Below are 24,968 nucleotides of genomic sequence, written 5' to 3' on the forward strand. Positions count from 1 at the left end.
GAAAGCATGGTTTAAAAAAGTAATTGATTTTCCACATCAAAAGCATTTTACCCTTATATATTCCAGCCAGTGTGTGGAGTCCACGTTTGACAGCCACCGAGTCTCATCAATGGTAGGATAAACAATTTCTTTCAGTTTTCTCAGGGATTCTCTCATCACATGGATATTGTGAATCTCCAAAAAGACCAGCTCTGCATTTGGGTAGGCACTTTCACTTTCATAACCTCCACCTTTAGCCTGTCATTCAAAAGGTAAAAGCAGACAATGAGAAGAACATGTATAGGACTTCAGCATAAGGCAGAGAGAGTTATTTTATTCAAGTTTAAGAATTTTCTGAGAGAAGAGATTATTTTAGTGCTGATAAAAACATATTTTTGGCTTCTGGTTTTCTAAAAAAAACTGGAGGTTTTTTAGGTAAAAGAAATTCTAATTGCAACAGGCTACATTTGATAGTACATCCATATACCTTCACTGCTTTATTAATGAAAGCTTCTGTCTTCTGTGAGCTTTACTGCATAATTTCTCAGCTATATCTGTGGGTCTGTCCTGAGCTCAGGCTACAGCCAATGTCTGAGGTCACCATTTGTGGTATTTTCTGGGTGCCCAGGACGAAGGAGGAATTGAAAATCTGACTCCATGTTCTTAGAAGGCTAATTTCTTATTTTTTATGTACTTATATTATATAATAGAATGATATACTAAAACTATACTAAAGAATAGAGAATAGAGAAAGACAGAAGGTTACAAAAGAATGATAATGAAAACTCGTGACTGACTCCAGAGTCCCAACACAGCTGGACAGTGATTGGTCATTAAGTTAAAACAATTCACATGAAACCAATCAAAAAAACCACCTGTTGGATAAAACAATCTCCAACTACATTCCAAAGCAGCAAAACACAGGAATCAGCTAATTATTGTTCTGAGTTTTCTCTGGAGCTTCTCAGCTTCCCAGGAGAAGAAATCCTGGCAAAGGGATTTTTCAGAAAACATGACAGTAACAGTATCTTCATGCTGCCTTTGATTCCTGCCAGCCTTTCTAAAATGGTACAAGCAACTTACCTTCCTCCCTCTTTAGGCACCCTTTCTTATCTCCTTTCAACATCAGATTCTCCACATTCTGATATCTGGCTCAAGCTTCAGTCTTGTGATAAAGCTGATGAACTAATGCCAGTTATGATACAAACCTACCTTGTTTGTATCTGCAACACTATTCTGCCTGGCATCAAAGATGATAAGTTTGTGTGACTGAGCATTGGCATCCATAATTGTCTGCAAATATTTTTCATCTTCCTTGCAACGTTTATCATTTGGGCCAACTGATGGCTGGCTGCATCGTGTGATTGTTGCTTGACTCTCAGGATGGATCCAGGATAACACCTGCAACAAGAGAAAAGTATTTAATTCACTACACTACTACAAAAGCAGCAGGCCAGAGAACAACCAGACAATCACATTGCCTATCTGGCATTATTTCCTGGCAAATCAACAAATGGAAGTTTAAGGACCAGCTGATGCAAAAACATATTGACAGCACACTAGCACTGACTGCTCATCCCAAATCTGAGCCTGAAATACAGAGTGATTCTAAACATCTTAGCTGTTATTTCTAACAGCAACTAAGCCTGTATTATTCTAATTGAAAAAAAAGGGCAATGGAGGAATAAAATCTGCTTCCATGTGGAAGAATATGGACCTATATACTATCTTGCTAAGCATGAAAACCAACACAGTCTAACATATTTAAAGTGGTTCTAATGCTACCTTGTCTATTCTCAAGCAAAGCACTATGGCTATGACACATTCTATTCCAAATAAGAACACAAGCTAATACATGCCAGAGCATGAGATACCACTGTGGCCTAGAAGTGCTAATCCAAACAAAAAACTCACTACATAGCACAATAATTGTGCAATTAAACTCACACTTGAGTTGCTCCCTTCAGTTCTAAACCCATTAAGTCTAATTCTTCTTTCTTTTCCCCACCCCCCAACTCAGGAAGGAAGCCACCCCACTGTTGTTTAAAAAACAAAGCCTAAAAGAACACTAATAATTTCTTAAAAGCTACAAATTTCTAAAACACTTTTATTCTCTTGTACAAATTTCACTTACAGGAACTCTCCCTTTTGCTCTAAATGCTGCCACTTTTGAGAGGTCATCATCCTTCACACTGGTTGGCACAACAAGAACAGCAGGGTATGTATCACAGAGCTCATAGGTGCTGTTAATTTTGGATATCTTCCAACTCTCATTGGGCAAGCCCTGTATGGAAACAAAACAATCTTGCATTTTTCAGGTTAGACCTTTACATATCTCAGTTTGGGGCACTGAAAAATTTTATGTGCTGCATGATTTAAAAAAAAAAAGGCATGCACAATTTTTTTAATAAATAAGCTATAAACTTTGGTCTTCATACTGAATCATAAACCAATGGAAGTCTTTCATACTAAACTGATAAGGAAAATAACCAGATGGAAAATGCAGATTTAAAATTACAAATTACAGTTACTCTTCTGTTTAGTGATGTTTATTCAAATTCAATTTTTTATAAAGCCCGTGTTTTGTAGAAACAGCACTTGAAAAATATGGATTTCAAAATCATGTTAAGTTAGACCAATTCACTCAAGTACTCAGTATCTCCAAGCACCTGTATCTCCATCAACTTTAGCAGGTGCTCAACACACTCAAACTCAGGCCACTTGCATTTTATTATTTAATCATGAGATGCAGACAGTCAGTCTATGTAGCAAGAGCTGAAAATTATGCATTTTCTGTAACATTTTTTCTTTGTTTAAATGGCTCTGGGGGAGATGGAGAAAAAAAAATACACCAAATATTCTATAACTTACCTGCCTCTTATATTCTGCCATTGGATCATACACCTTCCAGCCATTAACAGCAAACTTTTCCTTATAGCTGAATGCAAAAAGAGGCTAAAAACAACAAAACAAAATCATAAATTACTGCCTGACAGGTTGTAAGCACAGTAACTCCAGAACAGTCAACACTCCAGTATTTCAAATATCAAGCAGACATAACACCTTCAGTCAAGACTGGAAAACACTGAGCTAGAAAAAAAGATAGTTTTTTCCATTAAGTATGAGTTCCATCAAGCATGAGTTTAAAGTTCAAAAAAACAACATAGGAAACAGAAAATTGAAGTTACTTGCCTCTGATCACACAACACATCAATGGCAATGCCAAGATTAGAAAATTGGTTTCCTACCTCCCAACCAGTTCCTTACCCACACAAGCAAACAAAATAGGATTCTGCAGCTTATAACAAGACTAATTGTACCTATTTGTTGTATTAGATAGAACTTCTAGATTTAATTATCTACTGCAGAAAACAAGAGTCAACACATACATATTTTTAATCAGCAACATTAGGCAAACCTAGATCTCAAGGGTTATGCATAAATTAATTTCACCAATAGCAGACACAGCTGTGTTTGATGAATTAATGCAAAATCACACAGGGTCAGAGTGGCCTGCCCGCTCTATAACAGATTTTGTGAATCAACACTTCAAAGTTTGTTATGCAGCCCTTGTATTTCCTCCCCTACACTTTCCCAAAAGAGGAGAGCCAGTGACAGCCTCTCTCCATCTCAAGACTTACCAGCCCATTAGAAACAGGAAATGCACGTATTACAAGGTTTTCAAAGATCTCCAGTCTGTTCTGCTCTTCCTGTTTATAGGCCAGCCGCAAATTTCTCATATCCTGTCAAAAATAAGTGACAGTTTTACTCTATGGTAACTTAAAAAAAGAAAAAGCAGTTATAAGACATTTGATTGAATGAAGGCATATATGGAACACTAAGTCACTGACATCATCTAACCCCCAACAGAACAGAGTTGTGTAAGCATTCATGAGGTAACTAGGACTGTCAGTAGAGACGCTTGATATAAAAATTGCCACTTTTCCTTTCAATTCACTCTTCAGACAAAAGGCAGAAGTGTTTTAGACTGCAAGTATCATAGAGGAACTGAAATAAATGAAGCATGATTCAAATACAGGGAACTGATCAGACAGAAAAACAGCACATGGGCTGGCAGATTCTTCTTACAGAAAAATGAAATGAAAATAATTTACTATAAATAAATCTCTACCACACCTTACCTTGCAAACTATTTCTATACCACATGAATTGTCTCCATGGCTCTGTACTCCAATTTTTTCAACCCTACTTATAACTCCAAGGGGAACATCAACAACAAAAGGTGGATCCTGAAATTTGTATATAAAAGAAATAGATTTTATTACATGAGAAGAAATACAAATTGGTACTATTCACGTGTGTTTCATTAGAGCCAACAGTTTCACAGCAGTTTAGTAAACTGCTGTGAAACATCACACTTCATGGAATTTGTCACTTTCTGAAATCTACTTCAACAACATTCCTACCTGAAACTGCAGGCAGATAGATAGTGAAGTCTTACCCTCTCCACACTTTTGATAAACATTCTGAAGTCCGTCACTGTGAGTGTGCCACTGACTGCTCCCATAAATGGGCAGATATACATAACGTCCTTAGCTGGAAAACAGATCAATTAGAGCTTTGTTTTACTATTACAGACATTTGATGCATAACAGTCTATTTTCATTTGAAACTCACAAGATTTTGGCAGCTCCATAAGATTTTGATGCCTGACCTCTTTAGGAAGGTCTATTCTTGCAGAGTTGTCTTTATCTCAACAAGGAAAGGAATCCAATTCCTCCCCTGCTGCTCCTGAGCACTTGGGGCAGGGCTGCAGCAAGGGCAGGCAGGTCCCCAGCAGGTCCCCAGGTTCAGAGCAGCCACACTCACCCCAAAGACAGAGCATCCAAAGTGGCAATTACTGATCCACAGGCACCCCATCTCCAAGTAATTCAGTTCTATAGCCACAGCTTTGTTTTCACTTTTATTTGCTGGTATTCTTTCCTAGCCAAGTACTGCACTGCTAGCACAGAGCTTGCTGTCACATGCCAGAGTGAAATAAATCCCACTAAGTACTGGAAAATAAGTTCATCACAACTTCATCTTTTTTGAAGAATATAATTTTGAATCTGTGATATACTCTTAGCACCCCAAGCAGAAATACAATATATATATCCCTATGGAACAAAAAATCCTTAGGAAAATTAATATTATCTATATGGAGCAAGTCATCCTCTGGATCTGATTTCTCCTTCCTACACTTGGATTTACAAGACAAAGAAAAGAAATCCACATCTAATTTTAAGTGGCATTAAATGAAATACCAAAAGTCAAAAGGAAGTCATATTCTGTTTTTAAATAAAGCAGCAATTTGCCAGTATTCAGTGCAGCACTCAGTGGTACACTTACCAATAACTTTGATTGATTCTCCAGGAAAAAGTGGAGCCTCTTCCATCTGTGCCAGTTTGTTTCCATCCCGCAGTGCCTGGCAAAAATCCAAAATCATGAGTAAATCTCACTCTCCATCTGTACCACATCGATACATTTTGATGCAAAGTGCTTTTACTACCAGATTACTGGAACACAAGAAGTGTGTCTTTTTTAAAATCGCACAACTGTACTAAACAGTACCACAGTAAAAGAAAAAAAAACAAAAAAACAACCAAACACAAAACTAAGCATTATAAATTTAACACAGACATACATGTTAGTTACATATTAGTAACAAAGCATTCATGCAACAATTAGTTTCACATGCTAGCTATATACAGCATACAAAAATAAGAACAATAAGATCAGCCCAAATTATTAATTAAAAATTTGTTAGCGTTTTGCTGAATGCAGGTATTTTTGGGGTATTTTATCTATTTGAGAACATTTTAAAGCTCTTTTGTTTTTTTAAGAATTCTAACGCTGCTTATTTAATATTTGAGTATTTTCATCTGAGAGAATTATATGGCAGAAACTTTATTTAAACATTTTAACTTTGTGATTTTGATAGTAAGAAGCACCCCACAATGCTCTATTTCAATCAATACCTTACACTAAGAATGCCACAGGTTATGGAACAGGTTCACTATAGGAATTTTGGATCCAGATGGTCAGATTAAGAATGAAGTAATAACAAAATATAGAAGGACAATTAGCAATTTTAAAATAAAGAGTTACTTTAATAAATTTTCATTGAGGTAAATGGCTTCATTGCTGAATGATTGATACATGATGGATTCTTAGGGTCTTTTGCTGGCAGCTAAGATTTAAAAAGTACTAAAGATTGTAATAAAGCATAAAACAGTTTGTGGGCCTGTTAAGGACCATGTAATAAAGTGATCTGCCTCAGGTCAAAATGATGAGACAATAGGGTCTCTATTTTTTACATCCTGAATAAATATAATGGGGTAACTTGTTACAATAAACAACTAATCCTCCCCTTGGTATTGCAGCTCTGACCCACACAGAAGTAACTGGCAGGATCTCTCTGCTTCCACACAGACTACCCCAAGCTCTCCCTAATAAATCATTTCTAAAAATATTTCAGCTGATCTCTGGCTTGAGATTTCCTTGGAAAATTTTGGAATTTTACATTCAGCAGTCAATCACAAAAAATAATGTGCTTACAGACTGAGGGTGGATGCGCTCTGTAAGCCAGGCTTATGTTCAGTATTATATTTTAGACTACATGACCTTACAAGAAAACCCTGTCTGGCACATAACCTGTTACAACTAAATGCTTTCTAGGGCTTCTCTTGAGTAAGAAAAGTAAGATTTGTATGCACTGTATGAATACTACTTTATAGTACCTTGCTACATAGTTAATGAATGAAAGATGAGTAAAACTTGCCACCTGATCAGGTTCTGCTTCAGAATGATAGCCATTGTGTCCATCCTGAATCTCCTGCTTTGCATGAGGCAGCAGTAGGGCAAGAGAGAAGTAACAGCAAAAAAATTGCAGACAACAGGTGAAAGGACAGAATCTTATCTTTTTTTTTGCTTCCCTTTTTAAAATTTCCTTAAAAAGACAGCATATACTTTAACTCCAGTTTAGCTTTCCAAAATCTTCCACTCCTGGCACACACTACTTTCCACAGAAGGGAATCCAAGCTATTAGCACCATCCTTTGAATGTTACTTGGCACAATACAAAATGAAAAATTTACTCCCTTTTTCACAAAAGAGTCAGTGCTGGAAGATAAGAACATAAAAGTATGTACTGTCTTTTTAAGACAAATAACCTTACAATGAAGAAAATTAATTTCAGTATGCCACATGCTTATCAATAGAAGAAATTGAGAACAACTTGCAATGGCAGCATTATGGGAAAACTCATGCAATCTTTTACAGAAAAAATAGATTGACATCCAATAGAAGTACCTAGACACTTAAAAAAAAGCTTTGCTGTGTAAAACATTTTGTAATTGAACTCTCAATCTTATAGTTTTACATAGCTTTCTAGCAACTTCTATGTTGCTGTTGGAAACTTGGCCAGTAACTTTACAGAAACTAAAACTACTACTCATAGCAAAATATGCAAACAATTCACATTTTCATGGTAATTTATTTTTGCATCATTGGCAGCAAATCCTGAACATTAGTTCAATTTCCTTAATAAACATAAGGTCCTTTTGCACACTGGAGAGAAGCACAAATGTCATTGGGTCAGCTGAAGGAATTATTTTAACATGTTCAGCCAAAAATGTTCTTCCGTCTTCTTCCTTTAACAGCTGGAGAGAAGTTGTGCTCATGACAGTCCATGACTCCCAGCTCAAATGCAAAGAACTCACTTGGTCAGACTGTAAAATCAACCTCAGTCTAAATTTACAAGTGTTGTTAGAAGTCAATTTTTCTTTTTACAGTATTTCTACAAGAAACCCTCAAGAACAAGCTTAGAAAAAGGACTTCAGATATCTTCAGATAATTTGAACTCCACATGAGTTAAAAAAGTTGTATGTAATGAAAAAACCTTTTCAAGCTATAATGTTACTAACATTTTGGTATGGGTAGAATTCTGTCATGCAGAAATTACTTAAATTTCTGATCATAATTATATTGTTTCTGAAATCAAAGAAAAGTAGACACTGTGATCTCTGGAAGAAAAATAGCAGGACAATGAGCAAATACACCAAAAAATTTAAATATATGAAAGACAAAGAAGCAGAGCAGACCATTCAAATATCAAAGCCTTTACACAGAACTGGGAACAACTGAACAAAACGACTTTTTGTTACTCAACTAAGACCAATTATTTGAAGTGCTGTCGATTCAAAAGAAAAAAAATATCAATTTGTGGATTTGTATGATTGGACTAAACACATCATTTTTAAATAGGTAAACAACAGATGAGAAAAAGAATCTATTCAGACTTCATCTCTTGGTTTCAGACTGAACAAGAGGTCTTTGTTTGAATAAAAGTGTTGGACACATTTCATGAACAATGTCAGAACACTATCCAGATCATTTCTCACTCCATAAATGTTACCAAGAGAGAGGGGCAAGAAAACAAGGCATGCCCTTTTTAATCTTCAATGGACAATGGGCAAGCCCTGGCCTCAAAATTATCATTAAAAAGATGTAGGTCATTGCACTAGTGCCTAACTTCAAACCTAACTTTCAATCCTATTACAGCCTGGTAACAACTAATTTAAAACAAGTACAAAGGCAAGCATGAATTTGGAACTTACTTAAATAGGACAGACAGACAAATTGCTTTTACCACTGGTATTCTTTAGCACAGACATGTTAGAGCTGCTAACACAGTACTCTGCACTCTGAAGCACGTAAACCTGAATTGCAAGCATCCATTTTGTCAAAATTAATGTAATAAAACTGAAGTTAGTATTGCACATTCATAACATAATTTTAAAATATTGCTCTCTTACATACTGACTTTCATTGCTCATGAAAACATTGTAATGTATATAAAGCATTTTTGTGGCAAGAAGCTGTTGCACTGCATAGCAAAATGGCCTGACTGCTCCATAAAACCCATTAATGAGGTAAAGAACGCTTGACACACCAAGATCTCACACAGCACAAGAGACACACAGGTAGGAGGCAGTTCACTGCTAGCCAAAGGTAATCTTACCCGTATTACTGGCCTCCTGTACACCTGTTAGTTAAAATATAAAATATTATCCAATGAAACACATGGATTTGATTTGTTAAAGATACCGTATCTTAATTCACCAGATTTTCAAAACAACTCTACTCCTAAACATTTTATTTATAGCTGGGTTTTGAAAGAACAAAACACAATTATGTAGAACTAATAACTCTCATTTGCAGATTTTTTTTGGTCTAAAAAAAATCTTAGCCACTTGATTTTAGTGATGTAACAAATTCCAAGCTCTTTGAAAACATTCATTCCTAATCACCCTTTTATCCTACTACACTGTGCTATTGTTAAAAGAGAAGAAAGAGCCTGGTAATCCTTCTAGGTGGAAGACAATAAGCCTGCACTAACAACCATGAAGGAGAGGCACGGACCTTTCAGAAAAAGACAACTCTTCTCAACTTCTGAAGGTGCTTGTAGCCAGCAGCTACAATCTGAGCCATTTTCATTTATATGAGCCCCTCATTCAAGAACACTCTGCAGGCAGAGCATGTGTCAGAGAAGACACGCAGAGCAGAGCTGAGCAGAGCCTGAGATCGCTGCTGCTGGAGGGTTTAGCAAGCAAGAGCTCCCCCAGTGCTCTCCGGTTCTCACCATTCCATTCGCTGCCCCCTTGCTTCCCTCCTCCTGCTAAGTCACATAAGAGTAACGTGAGTAACACTGCTAGATACAAGAATCAATATATTTACTTGGTTTTGCAAGCATATTAATTTAAACAATAAAAAAGAAAGAATAAAGCAATGATTTCCGGGTAAATCCAGCACAAAGTAACAGAACTGCCTGAGCAGTTCCAGAAGCAAACACACACATCTGACCTGTTCTGAAGGCTCTGAGTTGTAACATAGTCTCAAAATGCAGCAATTCGAGGTAACCAAAGGTAATGAAGACCCAGGAAAGTGCATCAAAAGAGAAAGATGTCTCAAAGGAAAACTGAGCATTTCATGTGTGGATTCCACAGTAATAATGAACAAACACAACCTGTTAGTGGTACTGAGTAAGCAACTATAAAAAATTCCATCACGTTATATACAAATATGGGATTTCAAATCACAGCAATGCAATGATGCCAAATACAATTTATCCACAAAAATTCTTCATTTAAACCATCAGGCTTAAATCCTTTTCTTTCACTTCTCAGAGAGAGAGAATGAAGTAGAATTTTAATTAGGCCTTAAAAGATTTATTCCTGTTAAATAATATCTGAGAAGAGTTTGGTATAGAGATGGAAGCTATTCAAAATTAAACAGTGCTCTTCATTCCAGAGGAATGCACTTTACTCAGAGATAAACTGAACACCAGCCTTACACACATGGATTTTACCTAAAATGAAATCCTTGGCAAATACAACATCAACAGATGCAAAGCAAGCTTTCCCACAGTGTTTTACCAAAAATGATGGCCTTGACCTGGAGCAAGCATTTGCAATTCAGCTGCTGTAGAATGGGAGAGCTACTCTGTACAAAGTGCTGACTGTGCCAACTGTGTGAAACTCTGTTGAACTTCTAAACACACTACAGTCAAAAACATTTTGTGGACTCATCTCAGACTCAGGCTGAATCTGACCTGCTGTCACTCAATCTAAAATGTGCTGTTTGCAGACAACATACTTTGTAATCACAGAGCATATGTGAATTAAAATCAAGTCAAACAAAACAAGACATAAAAACTTTCCAGTGGCCATTCTCTATGAACAATAAAACTGTTACAAATCTAGGAAGAAAAAGGGATCTAAACAGCAGCAAGTTGGGCTTCTTAATGGGAATTGAAAAACATTGGTAACTTTAGTCAGGTTGTGAGAGGAGAAAAACTGCCCATGCTCCATTCCTGACAGCTGAGCTGAGTGGCTGCATGAAGGGAACAGCCAGTGAGGGTGAAAGAACAGGGGCACAAAGGCACAGTGGAACTCAGAGAAACCTGTGCATCATTACCTTTGTGACAAAAATACTGCTGGGAAGGAATGAAAAAGGTGACTTGTTTGTTTGATGTTAAATTCTGTGTCTCTGGAGAAACCCCATCAACAATGATACTCAATTATGTTCCCTATACAGTAACAAAGACATTAATTTATTTTTTGTGGAATCTGAGGAGCTCAGTTCTGCACTCTGAATAACCCACACAAGAAACCGTTTCAACCTATAACTATAATCTACTTTACTAATTATTTTATAGAGTAATCAAAAGAAAACTCACTTTTGATGTTTTATTCAAAACATCGACTTCTAAAATTTCCTTTCATTTCTCTGTTTAATTTTTATTCTCTAGACTTCAATGGCACTATTCTAAATATAGAGGAAAACAGGAAGCAAATTCAAGAGACTCCTCTGGATAATGAGATGTTTCTAGCTCTGAAACACTCAGTGATCACTCAAGTACTTACCATTGGCCAATCAAGATAGCAAGGACCCTCCCCATCTTCCACTCTTGTATCTTAAAACAAATCAATGCATTCTTCAGGTCACTTACCCTGTAGTCTCTGGACACACCCTCTGATGGGACAGACCCTGAAATCTGACTCGAAATGGTCGCAGCAATCAGCTGTTTACACCATTCCACGTGGGATCCAGTCGGGCTACAAAACCAGAAATTTCAAATTATTTAGCAGTAATTCAAAATGTGTATTATGAACAGCACAGATCCAGAAAGCAACACTGTAACTAATCAATAACATAGTAAAACTTAGTTTGCTTTGTGGGCAGTATGCAACTATTTTATTGATCAAATTCCATGAAAGAATTTTACTAGATCATGTCAGAAACACAGAGCTGTCAGGATGTTAAAAGTGAGATTAGGGTCCTAGGAACTTGAAAAATGTTCTGCTCCTTATCCAGTGTAATTTTTACCATTCATGTGCTTCTTTCTTAAATCCATCCATGGAATGAGTTTTGCCAAGTAACAGGAAACTCCTTATACTGTCCTTATTAATATGTCCTGATTATTCTGTAAAGCCTCAGAATTAAATTACTTTGTGCTAGTATTAAAAAAAAAAAATTAACTATGCTAATGTTGTATTCTGTATTAAATGTTAAAAATACATGTTGTCTAAAGGGTAACTTCTAGTTATCTGCAGCTTTTCCCAATTAATGAAATAAACCCTGGATAATCTTTCACATGCTGCAGCACTGAACTGCACAGCACAGGGTGTTTACAAGAACCCTAAAGCACCTGAACTGCACTAAAGCCCAGGTGGTGCCATTTCAGAACAGCCCCCTGAACTGGAGCTGCCCACAAGTAATGCCCCACTGAGAGGGAGAAGCAATGACAGTCTGAAGTGCACTAGGGCTGCTCAACACCCACTGGTATCCAAGGAAAAACTGGGAATGCCAGAGGGAACTGAGCATTACCACAGCCTCAGATGGTACCTTAGATAACTGCCACTTCTCTTCACACCATTCAGCTGCGCTCATCTATAGACTGAATGCTTATTCAGAAGTCAAATAGAGAAAGACAATGTTATTTTTTTAAAAGTTAATTTATAAACTAGCTTTGGATTCTATGACTGCTCCACGACATTGAAGTGAATAGACCTACACATACCCAGCACCCAGCAGGTGCACCTCACCTCACACATTAAGAGGGTGGGGTAAGGATTGGTCACCTCAGATGACCGATTACTACTGAAAAAGAGATCTTTCCTTACATTAACTCTGCCACTATAGCTAAGTATAAGGCACAGATCTATGCAACAATGTCATACCCAAAGTGGAAGATCTTTCAAAAATTTTCTGATAAATTTTAATCGCTTTCTTCCCACCTGCACATTCTACACAAGACTAGATCTCACAATCTTGTTTTGCAACTAAAACACATCTATGATAGTCCTGCTTGAACAACAAAGACAACTGTCAGGTTAGTGCTGAACTTAAACCCAGATTTACTTAGAGAACTCCTCACTTGAGTTCTGCAAAAGAGCCCAACACCTAAATCCTACAGAAATTCTTTTCTTACCTCATTTATTTCTCAGTCTCTCACATCTCTTTAATTTCCAGTATAGCTCTTCAGGGGTTGCCTAAGTTTGTTTTCAAATAAGCACTCACTTGTTAATTAAGTAAAGGATTTATTTTTCTATGGCTTATCTTCACAAGGAATCACTATATCAACAGAGCTAGTAACAGCAGGAAAACAAATATGAATGCAGGACCATCCCCTGAGGCCAGTGCAGGGGATGTGACAGCGTTCCAGAGAACACTGATCACACCGAGGTGCCTTGTCCCCATGCACCAGTGGGGCACACAGCAGAACTCATTGCCTTTGCATTCTATCTCATCTGCAGCCACACACATCAGCCTGGCCTGGCACAAGCCTACTGGCAAACAAGTGAACTGTATGACAAATGGACATAACTAGGACAGGAAAGAGGAAGATCAGAAGAAGAGAAGATGAAAATTAGGATAAGAAAGTGCATTAATAAGGAACACAAAGGTGCACATCTTGATGACAGAAAATGGACATTTGATTTCCATCCTCACTAGAATGATGGAAATCCCCAGGTTTCTGTTGAGAGAAAAAAGAGAATACAGAGACTGGAACCTAGCACTGATTTTAAATATTATTTTTTATTTAGTTTTCATCAGGGTGAGATTTCCATTCACTTCTACTCTTGCTTAAGGATTTTTAAGCTCAGTTCTGAAGCCCACCTTCAGCTGGAAACTTCTGAGTGAAGTAATGTCTCTGCCAGGGGCTGCCGGAGGAGATGCGGTCCCACCTGGCACCGCTCTGGTGAGACCCTGCGGACCCACCGCACACACAGACACACCAGGGACACACAGACACACCAGGGACACACAGACACATAACGCACACACAGACACACACCACGGACACACAGACACATAACGCACACACAGACACACACCACGGACACACAGACACACAACGCACACACTTACAGACACATAATGCACACACAGAGACACACCAGGGACACACAGACACATAACGAACACACAGACACACATGGGACACATAGACACACAGCAGGGACACACAGACACATAACGCACACGCAGACACACAGACAGCATTCCGGGACACTGCACACACAGACACACACCAGGGACACAGCACTCCGGGACACACCGCACACCGAGAGGGCACAGCGGTGCTTGGGGACAGTCCCACCTCTGCAGATTAAATACACGCACGGAAAAAAACCCAAACCAATCGGGAAGAGACTCAAAACCCGCGGACGGTCTCAGCTCGGGTTTGCAGGACGCTGCTCCAATCCCCGGGCCAAAGCCCCGGGCCGCCTCAGCCTCGGCCAAGCCGGCGGCGGCACTGCCGGCACACGGCAAGCGCAGGAGGAAACTTTGACAACGGCCGGTTCCCGCCGCGGACCATCCGCCGCTGCACAACTGCCGCCCTCAGACTGCAGCTTCTGGGGCCGGAGGGGTCGGGGAGGCCGCCCCGAGACCGGGGGACCGCGCTCGGCCGAGGCTTGGGCCGAGGGGCGCCCGCCGCCTCCCCCGCCGGGCCCCGCAGGCCGCGGCGCCCCCTCTCCCGCCGCCCGCTCCGCCCGGGGCCGTCCCCGGCCGCCGGCCCCGCTCACCTGTCCAGGGTCTCGGTGCTGGGCTGCCGCGACCCCGCGCCCGCCGCCGCGGCGCCCCCCGCCCGCACGGCTCTCCGGCTCACGCCGCCGCCCTCCACCGCCGGCCCCGCCGCCGCCGCCGCTCGCTCCATGGTTCCGGCCGCGCCGCCGGGATGGCGGGCGGTCTCCCGCCTCTCCGCGGCGCCCGGCCCGGCCGCCACAGCCCAGCCCGCTGGGGCCCCGGCAGCGCCGAGGGCTGTCACCTGGCGGCGGCGCCTTCCCAGAGGCCCCCGCGGGAAGGCGGGGCCGGGCCGGGCCGGGCCGAGGGACGGCAACTCCCGCCCGCCGCCCGTTCCGGCCCCAGCGCGGAGACGCGGCAGGAAAAGGGCTGGTGGAGGCACAGAGTTCAGCACTGACATCTTTATTTTCCCCTCCCCGCACAGACACGGCAGACGGATAATGTTCACTGCTCTCCCCCGACCCACGGCCTGGCACGGAGGGCCCGGCTCCAGAGCAGTCCCGCGGCATCCAAGGAGAGCGGCCGACATGGTTAGTGAGGAAGCGGCAGTACTGAGGAGACCTGCGCTGGTACTGATCACACTGATCATGTTCTCATGCATGACAGAATGCTCGCTGCGACACAACACCTGAACTCAAGGCAGAGGTTAACAATACATCAAAAGGAGGTAGCACACAAGTCATGTCTTAGGTACAGCCATAACTGATGCTGGGGGGAAGGGTAAGGCATGAGCAAATAAAAGAAGGCATTAAAAAAACAACCTTTCTAAATAAGTAACAGAAACCCAGCACAAAACATAGCTTATTCTCCTCATGTCCATGGAAGGAAGAATACAAAAAACCTAAACTAGCATTCCAAGACTGACATTTCTTATGGGATATTGGGCATTCACTGCTGGTGATGCTGACACCCCAGCTCTGCTTTTCACCCCTCCTAGAAAAGGCACTCAGCACCTGCAAGTCTCATCCTCACGAGCTCAGAAGCTTCCCCAGGTGCGCTCCTGGCAGGGACCGGTGTGCACAGAGCTCAGGAGGTCTGTGCACAACAGCCCAGACTGGGGAAAGGACAGAGATGTTCTGCTAGCACTGATAAATCTGGATGCCTACATTCACAAGTAGTATTTTCCAGAACAGACTGGATTAAAATCACCTTTATGTTGGTCTCATATGTAAAAACAATTAAAACACACATCCTATCTGCTGGCTTGAAAAATTGCAAGCCTGCAAAGAGCCATGTTAGGGAGCTTCAAAGACAAATTCAGCTGAAGAGTAATACAAAGTAATATGTAATGAAGTAAGTGCAAAAAGATCCTTTCCATTACATGACACTTTCCCAAATGTAACAGGTTATCATGTAGTGTTTACACAGTAAAAACAATTAGATTTTCAGAACTTTATCACACCGCTCAGAGATGTCGCCAATATGTTAAACTCAAATACAGAAACTTTAAATATTCTAATAAAAATAGCGCTTTTTTCTTTAAATAAATCACAAGTAAGTAGAAGGCAAATATACCAGAGTATGCATAGCTTTCAAAATGTAAAATACATCATGAACAACTGAGTATCCTTCTTCATTTATCTGATGTAATGAATCTTAACAAGTCAAGATTGGGGGACAACATTGTTATTTTGGATACACATACTGGAGAGCATAGATGGGAGAATGAAATTTAGAGGACAAAAGTCATATAATTCTGCATATTTAGAGCACACATGCTGTATGCTCTGAACTTCCCTGAAAACAGTGCAACTCAGTGCATATACTGAATTAAATCCAGAGGCAGTATATTTTTATTCATTTGAAAAAATACTGTTTTAAATATTCAATGTCCTCTAAACTTTGACTTATTTTATGGAACTATACCTTTAAATTTAGTTTTCATATGCAAAATATTTACACTTTATAAACTTGCAGAATTTCTAATAAACTATATTATATACACTTACACAAAACTTAATTTATATATAATCCTATTATATCTTGCAGATCAAAACTCACCACATGTACAATAATTTACAATGATAGAAGCCTAAAGCATCAAAATATCTCCTTTAAAATAACAATATTAGAGTCCTTTACAGATTCTGACTTGCAGTATTTCCTGGATTGCTTGAATATCATTAAACTTATGAGAATATGCAAAATTTTAATTAAATATCAAGAGCAAAATTTGTACTGTCATAAGAAATGCTAGCAACTATTTAAAAATTACCTGAAAGAAACAAATTAAAGATTTACAAAAAGCCTCTGAAAGGTAGGCTTGAAACTAGAGCTCACTTTAACGTTCAATGTAAGTGCAGACACTATATGCAAATCTTGGATACTGAAGCCCCTTAAATGTTAGAATAAATTTGCTGAACAGGAGTTAAATTAAACAGTAAAGTATAAATGTACAAGCTTTCAAAATTATTTATAACTGAGAGTTTTTGTCTACTTTGGTATAAAAGCTCCTTTAAACAGGCACATTTATTTTTAAAAGACAAACAGAAGCTTTAATACTATGGCTATTGCTGAATATTTAAGCAATGTCTCTAGTTCTGTTTTTCATTTTATAAACTTTCTTTTGGAAACATTTAATTCTGTATTAATCCAAAGAATCAATACTGCCCACAGTGATAATTTGTACTGTACTTTAGTGCTGAACAGCTAGCCCAAACAGAACTTCTCAGAAACCAGTACAACTTTCATTTGTTTTTTTTAAAAAAATAAAATCAATTTACAATAAAAAAGTTTCTTTTATTTTGATATCTACTGAGCTATTTGAATTTTTTATTTAGAAGCATATCACTGAAATGCCTTCCATATTTCTATTTATTAAAAAAAAGTAAAATTTGGAATTCTTGGGTAATCAGAAAGTTTCAACACTTCTCTCTGACATCTTGCAATATAATTTATTTTTCTCTCATGAACTCCATGAATGTATTCCTAACAGGAACACAGACATACCTAATTATATACAGTGTTAATATTCCTATTGCCATTATTGTGTTTATTCATGACAGGTAAGACTGAGCATGAATTTCCTTACAAAAACATGACCTAAAATGTAATAAATTAAAGCATTCTTATGAAAACAATATATCAATTTAACTTGTACCAGACCTACCAAAATAACTCTTAAAGCCTTCCATAGCTATGAGTTGATTAATAATGTTCCCAGTCCACAGGTTCTGAAAGGCACGTAATCGAAGAGCTGGGTGTGTTTGCTGTGAAGTCCTCCTCAAATGAAGACAGTTTATAATAATTTGTGTTAGGACAGTCTAGTGTAAGGCATTAGAATATTCCTCTTTAGAGATCTATGTTAAGCACCACTTGCTATTACAGTATGGGAAGAAGCCAACATTTTCTTCAAAATTGTGTTTGCACTTGGGACACCATTTGTGAGGGAGATGTTGATGAGGCTGATGAATTGGATATCTTAGCATTATTTGTGATCTGAAGCTCTTCAAGTCTCCTGATATAATCATCGCGCAAGGCAAGGAGCTCCAGGTAACGCTGCTCCACGGGGTTTGGCTGCTAGGAAGAGATCCAGGTTAGTCTGAGCACTTCACAGACCCAGGTTAGTCTGAGCACTTCACTTGTACACAGGCTGCTCGAGTATCCAGGGCTTCCTGGCAGGTGTAGCACATCAGAGCTAAACAGAACCACTCACTGCTGTGACCTGAGAGCCCTCTGCCTTCCAGCTCTCTCCCCCAAAGCCCATCTTGGCACAAAATCCTTTGTCCTAACTCAGTAAAATCAGCCACCACTTCCTGGAACATATGGATTTTATTTTCTTATCTAATATTGTGTGCAAGATAGGTACTTGTATACCTTGACCAAAGCTTTTTTCTTGACTTACTAAAAGGTTTTAGAGTCCAGAAGCCAAATGTCTCAGCATCTTCCAGAAAACACAGTGTTCAGCCAGATTATTTTAGCTGCACTGATCAGATTAAGATCCATGTCTTCAGTTTAAATAACTTCTCTCACTGATGAAATTTACTGGAATTTTTAATAGTTAATTTGCAACTTGGTGTAAATAAGTGAAAAAACATTTTTAAGTGAATTGTCTAAGTAAACTTGCACCTGTTTAAAATCAACTGCTCTGGCTTTCAGGAGATTACTTAGAAAGAGCCTTTTAACTGTTTCTACTTTGAGCTTGACTTCCTTTTCAGACTAATGAAACAAATGGAAAATAACTATTACAAATGTCCAAAGCAGAGAGAGAGCCTTAAGTTACCTTCAGCTGAATACACCTGTCTAGAAGCTGTTGCTGTTTCACATTTAACTGCCTGTCATTCAAAGCTACCAGCAGTGGAGTTTTAGCAGCAAATGGCTGAACACCTCACCAGTTCAAAACCAGTTCAACCAGCACTCTGAGATGCACCACTCACTGTGCACCCATCTGAGGATCATGGTGAATGCTGAGGCAGCTTTGGAAGTTGGATCAGTGCTGATGTAGGTACAAAGATGAGTGGTGATGTAGGATAATAGTTTTGCTAGCAGAACATAATTACAAGGAATGGACTAAGAAAGGTCATCAAAAAAATGGTTCAGGCCACATGTTCATTATTCAGTTGCTTAACTGAACATGAAGAATAAATTTTATCTGCAGGAAAAAGTAACATTTTGTGTACAAAAATGGTGAAAATTAGGGACCAGTAGTAGCAGCAGACTATTGTAGGAATACTGTCACTTGGGTTTGCATATACAAGGAGAAACTCCTGCGAAAAAGCTCTCCCAATAGGCAAACTGCATTTTAAAGTAGATCTATAGCTAATTTGCATGTCTTATAATTCTTTATTTTCTAAAATAAATCTTAATATTCACCTTTTGCAAAACACCCTCATCTTTCACAACAAGCAAGAAAAGCTTTAAAACCAGGACTTCCAATTCCAATAGGCAATGTACTTGTAAAAAGCCATAGCAAACTGCCAGGCTTTCCTGAAGCCTCTGAAGTGCTGTAAATAATACAGGAGATCAGCTGTGCAAAAGGAAGTGTATTGCTTGAAAACTACTGACTCATTCCAAGGGCTGGACTGTGAAGATTGCTTCTGTCAAGCAAATTGCTCCTCTGTCTTCTACTCAAATCTCCACAAGCTGTTAAAAAGGACAGAAAAGTCTCTATACAAAATCTTTATGTGCCACATGGTGGAGATTTCCAGCAAGACTGTAACAAACACTGAGTGTCCACATGGATTAAAACCACAGAACTGAACTATGTGTCATTTGATAAAAGCTTTTCTGGACTTCCAATCTGATCTACTTGTACAATTTTCAATAACAGCTTTCACCCACAGTGTAAACAATGCTGGGTCATCAATGTTACATAAAAAAATTAAATCTTACCATCAATTCATACAGCTTTGAAAGAGAAAGGACTCAGCAGGTCATTTCATTTGTAAATTGTTTCATACCCTCTCTAAGCAAAAGGAGAAAGACCAAGCAGATGTAACTGTGTTTGTGTTGCTAATGCCCCAACTCTTCAGGGATCAACAAGCCCCATTTTTAAGCTTTGTCATTCAGGATTTAGTAGCATCAAATGCCCTTAGACATGTGTACAAGAAAAAGGGCTAGAAAGAGCACAAGGATGACTTGCCACTAAACAGAGAATAAGTTCAATGAGCTAAGAGACAGCTAAATAATTGCTTACACTTCTTCCTCCATCTTTACAAATAAAGCATTAAAAACCTGAACAGATTACAGGTAGTACTCTACAAAATCTACAAAATCCTTATTTCCAATCTCTAAGAGCATTTTTAGTATGTTACAGAGAATTTACTTACTTGCTGCCGAATCCTGGGGTTCCATCTGATGTAGTAATTAACCCAGAGCTCTAAATGCCGCATGCTGGCTACAGGATAGAGTGCTCGGTTTAGCTCTTTACTATAAAAAGCATTGGTGTATTTAGATTTGTCACTGTTTATCAAAGACCATAAGGATAACGTTCTCTCAGTCACTTTCTAAAATGAAATCAAAATAAGAACAGTAAATATATGCATAAAATCAAGAAATCCATCATAGAAGCCATTGTTACATTCCAAAATTAGTACACTTCTGGTTTACTTAGAAGCATAACACATTTCTGTATTATAAAGATTCCAAAGCCAGTGCTTGACAAGTATTTTAGTGACTGCATGGCACTACTCTACAAGAAAAAAAGCCAGTTCAAAATCACTGCCTGCAAGGACTATAAACCAATTACAATACAAACAAAAATTTTTGCTATCACCTAGAGTAAAGACAGAAATGCAATGACACAAGCAGTGGTTTGACCAACCTCTTTTTCTCTGAGGAACTCGCTGTTATACAGGAAAGTGCCAAAGCGGCAGCTGTACAAGTGATCCAGGATTGTGATCAGGAACTGCTCATTGAATTCAAAGGCCGTAGGAAACTAAAACCAGGAAAGAAAACTCATTGTTTACATGGAAAACGCAGGGGGATATGCCCATGCCCTGGCTGAAACACTGAAAGTAGTTTAGAAGTGTGGATACATCTACAAATAATTTTTAAGATAATGCTTTCATGTACTGTATAGCAGACTACGTGTTCCAATGACACAAGGTGTTCAACTTTCTCAAACTAGTCACTGAAAAATCTCTTCTCAAAATGTTAACTTACAAAAAGAATAAAGTACAGAATAGTTACACATACATTTTTACTATCAAGACAGAATAAGAGCTCTTCAGTGCATTCTTGCAGTCCAGCAGCACACAGGAAATAAAGGTCCTGATCCTTAGCCCTAAGTGGACTAAGTTCACTGCTTTGTTTCATTACTTACTGACATTACAATCCTTAAATCACAGCACTCAAAAGCTCCCTAGCTTCCTTTTTAAGCATAGATAAAACAACAGGTGTCCCTGCAGTTCAAGGGACAGCTTCACTAAATGGTCAAACAAAACAAGAGACCCCATTAAGACAGCTGGGTGCAATTCCAAAAGCTTTCTGCCAGGTATGAAACATCCCTCAGAATGTGTCTGAGAATCCCATATCTGAGAACACCAGCCATGCCTGCACAGCCAGTGCCATGTCCAGCAACATAACCACAGCCTGTATATCACTTTCAAAAAAGTAAATACACTCTTTTTTACTACAGCTCAGAGCAGAGGGGTATGCTGTCCTCTTCAAATACTTTTTTCAAAAAAATAAAGATGTAGGGTTTTAGCTCAGTAATCTTTTCACACTGCTACCTCCTGAAGAACATCACCACGTACCTGTTTAGACATCTGCCACACACAATCAATGAACTGCAGAAAGATGGGCGATCTGTCAGTATCAGCATGATTTTTATCACCGTGGCCTATTCTCTGAAATGAAGCAAAGCAGCCTCCTGTTAACTGAAACATGCTATTTTATGGCAACAGACATGGTTTCTTATTTGGTACTAGAGCATTAATTCTTTTGCAATAAAGCAACCCACTGTTAAAATTTCAAAATTAGTTACTGCACCAAGGAGGAGAGCTTCAGACACAGAAACCCTGCAAAGCTGTTTCAAAGATATCTGAAATAAATTCCAAACTGATAACTGGTCCTGTTATAAAAACCTGTTGATTTTTAGACAAGCAGAACTGTTGAAGCATCCATTACTTATATAATCAAGACATATTCTGAACTACATTTACATGGAAAGTCTGTCAAAAGCCAAGGTGCGTACTTTGTCTTCCTTTTAATTTTAAGCCACTGCAGGACCTAGATCATCAAATTATCCACACAAACTTCTCTTTCTCCTCCATACTTGAACTTTAATATTCACCCTGAGATAGTACGCAAACATGAACAAGATCAAAAAAACATTCCTGTTCTTGACACAAAATTAACAGATTATTTAAGTTTTTGTGATCCCCTTATTCTGAGGTGCCCAAAGTAACAATCAAAGGAATTTGCCCCACAGACAAAAAGTAGATTGGGTAAAAGCTGTTTTACTTCCTTTTTTGCATTTGAGAGCTGAGAACAGGTAAGAGATTCAGGGAAAAAGAGTTTCTTTTCCTTCCCTAATTCTGTTTGAATGTACTTGCTGGAGGAGACAAAAGAAAAGCAGGTATGTTGACCTGAGATGTCTTATCTGCCTGCAAAATAGAAAGCTTAATGCCTCAAGGACATGAAAAATCATAAGAGCAGTACACTACTCTGTACAATGGCTTCCAAGACAGTTTAAAATAATAGAATTGAATGGGAGGAAATATAGGGAAATGAAGAATTGCAGCTGAACTCAGTCAACAGTAACAAATGACTCGAAAAGGGCTATAAAGAAGAAAACAAAATTGGCTTCCTTGCTCTTCAGTTTTCATGATTTGAAATACTCAATATCCATTAAGAGTCATATATGTGTTTAGTAAGGAGTGAAAGTCTGTCCACTTCCACTATAGTTAGCAGTTTCAGGATGTCTATTTTCCATCTATAATTATGTCTCATATTTGAATGCATTATTAGAATTAAATTCTACATAAGCAAATTTATCATCTGGAGAGTGCACTAAATTCAGCACACATAGAAAAGTTGGGGTAGGGAATTCCTTTTCAACAAGGAAATTTATTGCTCACCTCATTTGATAAAAAATATAGAGAGGAACTCTTAAGTGGTCTACTATTTGGTTATTTGATATTAAATAATCCAAATTGCAACCCTGGTATCATAAAAACATGAAGCTTGCACCCAGACAATGAAAATAATGCTTTACTCTTCAACTCCCTACTAAAGGAAAATGAAACAACAACAGTTTCAGAGATGAGGTTCAGGAACTGCTGTAACTGCACTGTCTACTTCTTACTATTCAAAGTCACAATTCTATCACATAATTACCAAGCTATAAAGGAGAATGAATTATCATCATAATATTTTCTGCTTGCATTATACTTTTTTTATCATAGAATAGTTAAGTTTGGAAAAGCCCTTTGAGATCACAGGGTCCAACTGTTAACCCAGAAGTGACAAGTCCACCCCTAAGCCATGTCCCCAAGCAACACATCACATGTCTTAAATCTCTCCAGGGAAGGTGACTCCACCACTTCTACAGAACACTCCAGAAAAGACTGACTTTCACTATAAGGTAAATAACCCATCAAATAGAAATTTACAGTACTCTCAGATTACAGCAGATGGCTGAAGAGTGGCTTCAACCGTTTCCAAAGATTGGTACTTGACTGAGCAAGTTGGGAAAATAGCAGTTTAAGCAAAAGCAACTGCTTAAATCACTCTTATTGCTGCTACATTGTCAGACATGAACCAATGGACTGAGTGAATCATCTGGAAGGGATGCCAAGTCCTGCCTCATTATTTGGAAAAAACCATCTGTTGAAGGAGAACAAAATCCTTTGATTATCCAACTAAAATGAACGGTTTAACAAAAAGAAACATAGATTATTTGAATTTATTAATAATGATGAAGAACACACAGATCTCTTTTTAAGCTCTGTGGTAAACCATAACACATGTTTTTGACTTCAAGTGTCCTAGTTATACCATCTAATTTTATCTGCATCCTGACTCTTAACTTTTTGAAGTACAAAATAAAACGTGAGAAAAAAAAAGTCAAGCCATTGGCTTCACATTTTCCTGTGGCTGTACCAAGACAGAATACTTAAAGGTCTATAGAACATATCACTGCCAAAGGACCACAAGTAGGTACACACAAAACCAGACTACATCAGCTATCACTCCCAACACCCAAAACACAAACCTCCTGAGCCTCAAAGCACCTTTTGAATGTCAGATGAAAAAATGTCACAGCCTACAAGCACAGGTAAATGTTGAGGTGATTTATGCTGAGTAGCTATACATGGATTTCCAAATGACTACAGCACTCCTACATGTTTGCAAATGTAAAATGGGCATGAAACACACAGGTAGGTATATTTTTCCTTTTCTTGATTTTTTTCTAGACTGCCTATTTTCCAAATTTTAGCAATATTAATATCTTTAGGATATTCCACTAGGGACAAAATATCCATGCAAGTAACTTCTACTGAAGTTGTAGAAATGTCTTACTGTGGATTACAGGGTTCAGCTCCAACAAACAACACTGTTGTAATGTTTATAGCAAGTAACAGCACAGTTTCCACAGCAACCTAATCTGCTCCTCCAGGTTCCTCATGTAGATTTCCTGGTTAAATGGTTAGCTGCAACATTTAGAAAAAGTTCCACTAAGACTTTGAAAAGTTTTCTAACACAAAAAGGATGAACAGGGTGCCTTCCAACTTAGAATACTCTGTGAATTTTACGTGAAAGTTATTCACATACCAGTAAAATATTAAGGACTTCCTATGGAAGCAAGTACTTGAACTTCTGAGCTTCTAACCTTCTGCTCAGAAGACAAATGAACAGAAGCTTAGCCAGCATTACCAGTAACAGCCTCTTGGGAGCTATTACAACAAGTTTAGAATATTTGGGAATCAGCATGCAAAATCTCTCTTAGAAGAC

General features: G+C 38.7%; 2 protein-coding genes across 10 annotated transcripts in view; both read right to left on the minus strand.

The window, feature by feature from the left end:
• The window catches only part of MTMR1 (myotubularin related protein 1), a 39,052-nt gene extending 24,385 nt beyond the window's left edge, over positions 1-14,667 (minus strand). Inside the window, exons 1-12 of one of the 7 annotated variants that reach the window (XM_058032535.1) lie at positions 14,573-14,667; positions 11,491-11,596; positions 9,001-9,024; positions 6,761-6,814; positions 5,329-5,404; positions 4,442-4,536; positions 4,122-4,229; positions 3,621-3,722; positions 2,851-2,934; positions 2,114-2,263; positions 1,192-1,380; positions 52-237 (exon numbers count right to left, since the gene is read on the minus strand). In XM_058032535.1, the coding sequence (XP_057888518.1) occupies positions 52-237; positions 1,192-1,380; positions 2,114-2,263; positions 2,851-2,934; positions 3,621-3,722; positions 4,122-4,229; positions 4,442-4,536; positions 5,329-5,374 (960 nt within the window). In that variant the 5' untranslated portion in view covers positions 5,375-5,404; positions 6,761-6,814; positions 9,001-9,024; positions 11,491-11,596; positions 14,573-14,667. Of the gene's footprint in view, positions 1-51; positions 238-1,191; positions 1,381-2,113; positions 2,264-2,850; positions 2,935-3,620; positions 3,723-4,121; positions 4,230-4,441; positions 4,537-5,328; positions 5,405-6,760; positions 6,818-9,000; positions 9,025-11,490; positions 11,597-14,572 lie in introns of all 7 variants that reach the window. The other 6 variants (XM_058032539.1, XM_058032538.1, XM_058032536.1 and 3 more) reach the window with 6 other exon arrangements.
• A 304-nt stretch (positions 14,668-14,971) lies between these two features.
• Positions 14,972-24,968, minus strand: part of MTM1 (myotubularin 1) — a 42,531-nt gene continuing 32,534 nt past the window's right edge. For 2 of the 3 annotated variants that reach the window (XM_058032543.1, XM_058032544.1), the window contains exons 13-16: positions 21,767-21,859; positions 20,833-20,946; positions 20,339-20,515; positions 14,972-18,089 (exon numbers count right to left, since the gene is read on the minus strand). In XM_058032543.1, coding sequence (XP_057888526.1) covers positions 17,922-18,089; positions 20,339-20,515; positions 20,833-20,946; positions 21,767-21,859 — 552 coding nt within the window. In that variant the 3' untranslated portion in view covers positions 14,972-17,921. The remainder of the gene's footprint in view (positions 18,090-20,338; positions 20,516-20,832; positions 20,947-21,766; positions 21,860-24,968) is intronic. The other variant, XM_058032545.1, reaches the window with a different exon arrangement.

Source organism: Melospiza georgiana, chromosome 12, assembly GCF_028018845.1.
Source record: "Melospiza georgiana isolate bMelGeo1 chromosome 12, bMelGeo1.pri, whole genome shotgun sequence".
Classification (NCBI taxonomy): Eukaryota; Metazoa; Chordata; class Aves; order Passeriformes; family Passerellidae; genus Melospiza; species Melospiza georgiana.